The following is an 8748-nucleotide window of genomic DNA, read 5'->3' as shown; positions in this document are numbered from 1 at the left end:
GTTCTTCAAGCTGCCACTGTTGCATGTTTTCTTGCAACTGCTATTGTCTCTCTTCTTGTTTCTTTTGCTGCTCTTGTATTGCTGCCATCAAGTCTGCTAAGCTGCAGTTTGATTTTCCGCCTCTCGTTCCCATTTTTTTAGTTCCACTTCTGGCACCAATTTGTTACGTCTCTGTTCGTTAGTTAATTTTCCGTAAATTCGTTCCAACGAAACTTTAGCGACACAAGTCCTTTCTTAAATAAAACTGGTTTATTCTTTCCGAATACAACTTTACCGATACACTTAATCTCAACAGTCGCTCTATAACAAACGCCAGAACGCTCGTGCTCGACAATACTCAATTACACTCTACTCTCTGACTGCAGTTCAATTACTCGTTACCTACACATTGTCCCGTCACGTTGTGACCATCTTATATATATACCAGACTACCCCCCAATCTAGTAGTCTCCCGAAGGTTCGAGACGGACGTGGCGTGATACTAGTCACATGGCCTCGCTGACGCAACAATTCTTTTTATTTTATCAAATTCGAAATGGCAGAATTTATGTTCACAGATTTCTCATTTTGATACTTACTTAAATACTATAGTTCATAATGAAAAGTAACTGAATAAATAGATTAAACCAAAGCTTATTAATATATTTTTTTGATAAACAAGTGTACCCTAATTTACAATTAATGAAGAAAGGACGGGTGAAATGGACGATCTTACTCAAACACGTTATTCTTGTAACACGCTAATTCATGAGATCAATATTGACAAGAGTGAATAAATTGTTCAATAATTAATCAAAGAATCATAGTTATGAACGAAACTTTCTGAGATATTATAGAGAAAGACACTTTAACCAAGAGTTATCAAAATATCATATCTTTAAAGAAAGAACAAACAAAATGTGTGAAATAACTATGACAACAATAAAAAAAGTTCTTCAATTTATAAATGAATTAATTATAATCGATTTAATTAAATAATTATCGACAAGATGAGACATATATTTTATGAGTCATGGTGGCCTAGCAATGCGTCCTAATAGTCCTTTTAGGACAGGAAATGTAATAATTTATTACTGAAAATATTTAATCAGTTGATTAAGTTGTAAATATTGTATTGTCCTTATAGGATTAATTAAATGATAAGGAAATGTAATGTCTTTTTTAGGGCTTGATTTTATTGTAAATGTATTAATAAATAAGGCCCCCCAGTGGCACAGCGGTATGTCTGTGGACTTACAACGCTAGAATCCGGGTTTCGATACCCGTGGTGGGCAGAGCACAGATAGCCCATTGTGTAGCTTTGTGCTTAATTACAAACAAACAAACAATAATAAATAAGTTTTAATAATTTAATACTTTTAATAATAAGTTTTAATTATTGTACCGTCCTTTTTAGGACGAATTAATGATTAATGAATTAGACTTAAGCGTCCTTTTCTATGACTACTAAGTTATAATTGAATTAGAGTGAAGAGTCCGTTTAAGGATGATTTAATTAATTATTTATCGACATAATGAGACATGTATGATTAATGTCCTTTTTTTATGACGATTTAAATAACTAATGATTTAATTAACTATCGAATTAGTGATTAATTATATTTATGTTGAGACATGCATTTTATGAGTCATGGCTGCCTAGAAACATGTTCCCAACTTTGTGGTACTATTATCTAATCATCATTATCGCCACTGATATGGAACTATAATTTCAGCCCTCCATAAGTTAGTTTGCGGCCTTTGGTGACACTTTGTTGAACTATAACATCATGGCGGCCTAAGAACGCATCCTTAACGAAATCTCCCCTGTGTGTCTGAAGTGAGGGCTAACCAATAACGTTTTTCATTTTCCACAGAAATATTCACTTCATTTTAAGTATTATTTGATCAAATGAGTTTGTTTCGAAACATTATCTAACAGAAAGATATCAGTCTTTTATTCCCATCCCAATACAGTAACACACACACATATGTATACCATGTTGAATAACTATACCCTTTTTCTTTAAAGGTGGGTACACTTTCTTCGAGACGTCGTACCGGAACTCAGGCAACCAAATGGATCCATATTCTCCGTCCTTTTCTTCAGCATTTCCTGTGGATACAAGATCTCAATTCCAAAACTATGGATTCACTGCCCTGCTGCTTAGCCAGAACATAAGTCAAACTGACCCAAACGGTTACTGTGTCAGCTTCTTTTATGCTATCAATGGGTTGAGTGCACACAAGTTAAAAGTAATTTTGATGGACGGAGAAACTTCGGAAAACCAGACACTCTGGGAAAGTAATGACGGGCTCGAGGGTAGTTGGAGGAAGGGCGAAGTCGCCTACACATATGGAAGTATCCATAAAGTAAGGACTGTGGCCTAGAATGTTCAATTTCCAAAGCAATGCGGTATTACCACAGTGACACAATATACATTATGCATACATTTTAATATACATTATTCTTAAAAAATCAATCATTACTTAAAATACAGTATGGGAAAACAACTAAATTGTCAATTCAAAAATAATTTATCAGTAATAAAACATAGAAATGTCATACTAAACTACTCTTAAAAATTATAGGATAACAAGGTTTGTTTAAATTTGCATATTTTTAGGTTACCGTTATCTTTTTCAAATTTAGCATGCTTATTGTAGAGGATTACACTAATCCTACCTAGTGTCTGCAAGTTTGTGCACTAATGATTCCTTATGTAATAAGCCTTTTTTTAGAAATGTCCCAAATTCTGCAAAGCAAAAGGCTGATTTTGATTGATTACAAAAGATGTTTACTGTTGATATCTGGATTTTTTGCTGGTATTGACTTTTGCGAAGAGTGTGCAAGCTGTTAGAAGCCAACTGAAACTAAAATTTACAGAGCCATCACACTTCTCCAAGAGGGCCACACCCAGACTGAGGTAGCACAAGTCATGGGAAAGTCATTAGATTGTGGTGCAGATACCAAGCCACAAAAGAATACACCAAGGCGCCAGTCCATGGTCGCAGAAGGGTTACAGGTGCAGTAGACAAGCGATATCTGCAGAATTTAGCCCTTAGAAACTGCTCCAGCACAAGTATCAATAAGCCACAAGAATATATGTATTGTACTAAGCGGTCAGGAACAGGCTCCCTGAAATTGGCTCAGGTCCAGGATACCAGATAGAGCCAACGTACTAACCCCAAGTTATCAAATAGCCCCGCTGTCATTTGTCCAAGAACATATCACCTTGATCCTTCAGCAGTGTTCCCCTGTACTGTTCACAGGATGATAGCAGATTCTATGTATTCTCAAGTGATTAACATGTGAGGGCCTGGAGATGTAAAAAAGAGCAATATTTGGTCTGTAACGTTGTCCACCATGATCCCTTTGGGGATGATTAACTCATGGTTTATGTGACATCTGCATGCAGACCTGTACGTAGTGAATGGAGAATCTCTGACAGCATGACGTTACATGAATGAGATCCTCCTACCCATTGTTCACCATTTTTGTGATACTGTTGGAGATATGTTCGTATATCAGCAAAATAATACCCGTCCTCACACCACCAAGATCATGTAATAATTTTTTCAGGATGAAGAAATATAGGCTGGAAGATCTGATAAGTTATCGGACCAAAGTCCGATTGAACATCTGTGGGTCTTGCTACGGACAGCAGTTAGAAACGTATAATTTGCTCGTATGACTTTCCAGGAGCTCAGGTCTAATCTCATCCAGGAGAGGACTGTGCTGCCCCATCAAGTCATCGGAAATGTCATCAGCAGTATGGGTAACAGGTGTAGAGAAGTCATAAACAACAGAGCAGGACCTGCCAGCTACCCAAGACTCATTTTGTTCATCTTAATAAGTTTCTTTTAAATACTTGTGCGGCCAAATATTGGCAATTTTTGCTTAGTTTTCTTTTTGCTTATTTGAAAATGAATTTTACGACTTGCTTAATACTGTTAATCTTTAGTATTTGTAAGCTTTATCAAAATTGAACATCTCTCCGTATTTTGTTTTTTTTTTTTTTTTTGCTTCAAAGCTTGAAAAAAAAATCATATCAGAACCTTATTATCCTTTTATTTTTGTGAGAAGTGTATATGCATGTTATAAGTGTTCAAAATTAGACAAGTCTTCTTTGATAGATTGTTTAGGCAGATTATTCACGATGAAACTTAGTTGATTGGACTGGAACTGTCTGTTGTAGAAATTCGTGTGTAGAGTCTTTCTCAATACTTTCTTTACACTGACACAAATATATATATATACAGTATATACTGTATATATATATATATATATATATATCTGTGTCAGCGTAAACTACTTGTACCTGATGATGACAAAACCTTGTCGAAACGTGGTACATTTGCTGTTATGTTAAACTTATATTAAAGTTTTCTTCATTACCCATTCAAGCTGTCTCTAAGCATTATTAGTCTCAAAGTGGGTTCTTCGTCATCGAATTTAAATTCAGATATATTAGAATTGTCCCCCAGTGGCACAGCCGTATCTGCGGACTTATATACCTCTAGAAACCGAGTTTCGACATCTGTGATGCGCAGAGCACAGATAGCCCTTTGTGTAGTTTTGTGCTTAATAATAAACATCACTAAACATATATTAGTAAAAACATTTTCTGCTTTATTGTTTCAGAATAGTTGAAAATAGCTTTTTAATAAAGATCTGAGTTAATCACTTCCGCAACTTCCTAAAGAGCAACAGACTGAAGCAATAAGTTGTAATGTAGTCAACAGATATTCATTCTGTGGTGAGGAATGTGTTGTATTGCACTCAACAGATATTCGACCTGTTATATATTACATATACCAGGATCGAGATTGATGACATTCGGTGTTACAGTGTTTAACAGTGCTACCAGTAGGCTTCTTTAATTTCATTGTTTCTGTTAGATGTAAAATTTGCCTCTATGCCTGTTAACGTAATTTCGTCGATAGAGTGACCAGGCGTGTTAAAATGTTTTGCGACCGGAAGTTCTTTGTTCATTGATGGCCTTAGTGCGTCTCTCAAAACTTTCCGAAAATAATTTGCAATTGAAAATTATTTATTACTAGCTGGAGTACCCGGTCCCTGGACGGACGTTATGTAAATTCAAGATTAATAAAAAGTTATCTTAGGACATGAAAAGTTACTTCCCCTATATTTAACTGTAAAAAAACGTCCATAAGAAACTGCAAAACACAAAATGTGAAATCACAAATTTGCATGTATCTCAGCACGAACTCAAAAAACTTCATGCCAAATTTGGTGAAGGTCCATTAACAGGAGGCGAAGTAGTGGTAAAAAGAAACGCGAAAACGTCCATAAAAACCGCAAAATTTGTATGTATCTGTCCATGGACCCAATGAACCTCCATAGCAAATTTGATAAAGATCCATTTATAGGGGGCGTAGTAGTGGTAAGAAACACACAAAAAACGCCCATAAAGGCCGCAAAATGCAAAAGTGAAAATCTGTATGTACCCCCCTTATGGACCTAATGAACCTCCATACCAATTTTGGTGAAGATCCATTCAAACCTTGCGAAGTAGTTACATGGACATACAGTATAGACAACTATTATATTTATATAGCTTATTCATGTTTTTATTTCTCTATATTAGTGTTATTATTAATTATTATGTATTATTTTGCATTATTATTTTCTCCAATTCCCATCCCCTTATGTTTTATTCTTATTTTATTTTTCTATCCTATGAAAATTGTTCTAACATCTTTTTATTTGTTATCACTCTTACGTTTTTCATCTAATATACCGTATTTTTCGGTGTATAAGATGCACTTTTTTACGTGATCTTGACATCCTATACCTATATATTACATTACACTCTCTAACTACCACCTATTAATTTTATTTTCCTGGAGAAGAAGAGTCAACCGTATGCAAGCGCTCGAGTTTTGGGTATTTTTTATTTATTTATTACATATATAAAACAATGTTAGTCTCGAAAAAATATGTCATTCTCATTTTTAAAAGTTTTTAAAGCTTTTTACCGGTTTAAGAATAGCATCGTGTCTAGCCACGTAACACTGTGTTAACTATCTCTATTTTATAAAGAGTTTACTGTTTGCATATAGATTGTATTCGAGGGTATCCCAAAGAACTCATCCGACCCATCTAGAACTTTCCGTGGTTACCTAGCCTTAGATGACATCAGATTTGAGATTCTCGGGAGCGGATCTAACTGTATAGGTAAGTGTTAAAAGTGTTAGTATACATTCCAAAGTTTATTTATTACAATTATTCGGATTAGTGGAAAACATTTTATTACTAGGTGCTTAACTGTTAAATGTGGTTATTCAGAATTACAAGAAAAGTTTACAGATCCTATATTTAGTTTTGAGTTCAAGTCAAACATATTCATAACACTTGTAGATGCTATACGAGAACTTTATCTCTATGTTGTTTCTGTTTTGGGACAAAGACCGAGTTTGATTACAGCATTATGTTGTGAGCCAAAAGTCATATAAAATTTCTTTAAGATTTTTCCAAAGCTAAATTATTTTTGGATTCGGTATTTATATTTTAAAACATTATTACACTAAAGACTTCCAACTATCTCACTGTTAGTGTTATTTTTGTACTTTATATAACTTATTTTGTAGGTCACTGCACATTCGAAGGAGGATTGTGTGACTGGTCTAATTCCAGGGGTCAGGATGACTTCGAATGGGAGTTAGGACGAGGAACCCAGAGTTTCCTGACTGGTCCAGCACAGGATTATAGTAGTTTTGGCGCCAAGACACAATCAGGTAGTGTAGTCAATATATCCATTTCACTTCATTTTATAACGTTAATAATTAATATAGTAATTCACTTTAAATAAAGCATCGACTTAACTGTGTATCAACATTTGTTTCAGCACTTGGAAGCCCTCCAGTAGTTAACAACAAATAAAAAAAGCACTTGGAATGCAAGCATCGTTATCAGTTATCAGGTTAATTTGTGTGTGTATGTATCCAAAACCATGTTAAAGCAATACATATTATATTTAGAATCTCCGCCCCCTCTCCCAGGGGTTAAAAGGTTAACTTTCATGAGAGGGTTATACGCTTAAAACCGGATGATTTCGATACCCGTGGTAAGCAAAGCGCACATATGTTTGGATTTTTTATTCGTATAACTTGTTTAATTTTTACATCTTGTTTGCTTGTGAAACTGGATACGATAGTAAAGATGTTTATGTCAGCAATTCCATCACATTCTTGATCCAAGTGTCTGAAGCATTAATTACCAGTTGCTTTATTAAACGTTTTTCTCTTGTGTCAAGTTGGGCTTGGCATTCTGCAGGCCGTGAGTTCAAATCCTCATAACGCCAAATATGCGAGGTGATTATAATGTGCGGTTAATCCCACTATTCATTGATAAAAGAGTAGCCCAAGAGTTGGAGGTGGGTAGTGTTGACTAGGTACCTTCCCTTTAAAGTCTACCACTGCTAAATTAGGGATGGCTAGCGCAGATAGCCCTCTTGTAGCTTTACACGAAATTCAAACCAAACCAAAAGACGGGTTGATCCCACATAATCTCGTACACATCGAAAACAAACATATTGACCAAAAAAGCGTTAAGTTTATCTAATTTTTCTTTATCTTAAAAAGTTCTCAATACTGATTTTTAAGCAGTACACACAGAAGTTTGTGGATAATTTGATTTCAAGATGCATTTGACTTGTATTCTTAGCACATAATTGCCGTTACCCAAAAATTCCTCGCTAATTTATCTACAATAAATACGCTGACTTATCCACTGACTAAACTGCTACTGAATCATAGACAAAGAGACTCAATAACTTTCATTGTCTAACACATTAAATGACACAGAACTGAATAACTAATTAATTGAATCAATCTGGTATTTTTATATAACCCAATTTTTTCTATATTTCAGAAAGCTTCTAGACGTTGCATCATTATTATGACCCGACATGGCCAGGTGGTTAGGACGCTCGACTTGCAATCTGAGGGTTGCACGTTCGAATCCCCGTCCCACCAAACATGCTCGCCCTTTCAGCCGTAAGGGCATTATAATGTGACGGTCAATCACATTATTCGTTGGTAAAAGAGTAGCCCAAGAGTTGGTGGTGGGTGGTGATGACTAGCTGCCTTCCCTCTAGTCTTACGCTGCTAAATTAGGGACGGATAGCACAGATATCCCTGGTGTAGCTTTTCGCGAAATTCAAAAACAAACAAACAAGCATCATTATTACGTCATGACAAGTTTCTTTTAGTAAACAAAAATCTAAATTAAAATAATAAAAGCATAGCTTACAACATCATCCTGTTGTACTAATATCTAGTTCTGGAAAAAGACACTTTTCAGTTGTTTTCTGTGAATTTAATAGAAGGATGTTGTTTATTCAAATATTCTAAAAGGTAATGTACTTGTTATTTTTCTTTAAAAATATCGACGATATTATCAGCATATTTAAAACTCTCATGGCAGTTTCTCAACCTTCGTTTCTCATGAATACATAAATGAAAAAAATATTAACCAGACTAGGTGCTAATTGTGAGCCATAACAACACCGCCTATTTGATCATAAGTACATTTATTACACTTAAAATGAGATTTCTTATGGTAAATTGGAGAACTCAATAAAAACTGATTTAGCCTTGTACAATCGTATCATACACACGGGGTCAGTCAATTTGACCGAATCATTAAAGCTGATATAAATTACGCTATGGAATCACATTACCCACGAGCTACTCGTGTGTGTGCCTCGTGAACCATTTTAATTATATTATTATTATTATTAT

General features: G+C 34.9%; 1 protein-coding gene across 1 annotated transcript in view; it reads left to right on the top strand.

Annotated features, from left to right (window-relative positions):
- Window positions 1-1994: 1994 nt before the first annotated feature.
- LOC106475919 (MAM and LDL-receptor class A domain-containing protein 1-like) overlaps window positions 1995-8748 on the top strand; it is an 8823-nt gene continuing 2069 nt past the window's right edge. Inside the window, exons 1-3 of the mRNA XM_022379927.1 lie at window positions 1995-2352; window positions 6067-6181; window positions 6595-6741. Of these exons, the coding sequence (XP_022235635.1) occupies window positions 2059-2352; window positions 6067-6181; window positions 6595-6741 (556 nt within the window). The 5' untranslated portion in view covers window positions 1995-2058. The remainder of the gene's footprint in view (window positions 2353-6066; window positions 6182-6594; window positions 6742-8748) is intronic.

This window comes from Limulus polyphemus, unplaced genomic scaffold, assembly GCF_000517525.1.
Source record: "Limulus polyphemus unplaced genomic scaffold, Limulus_polyphemus-2.1.2 Scaffold9432, whole genome shotgun sequence".
NCBI classification, from domain to species: Eukaryota; Metazoa; Arthropoda; class Merostomata; order Xiphosura; family Limulidae; genus Limulus; species Limulus polyphemus.
This window is presented reverse-complemented; position numbering and strand designations above follow the sequence as displayed.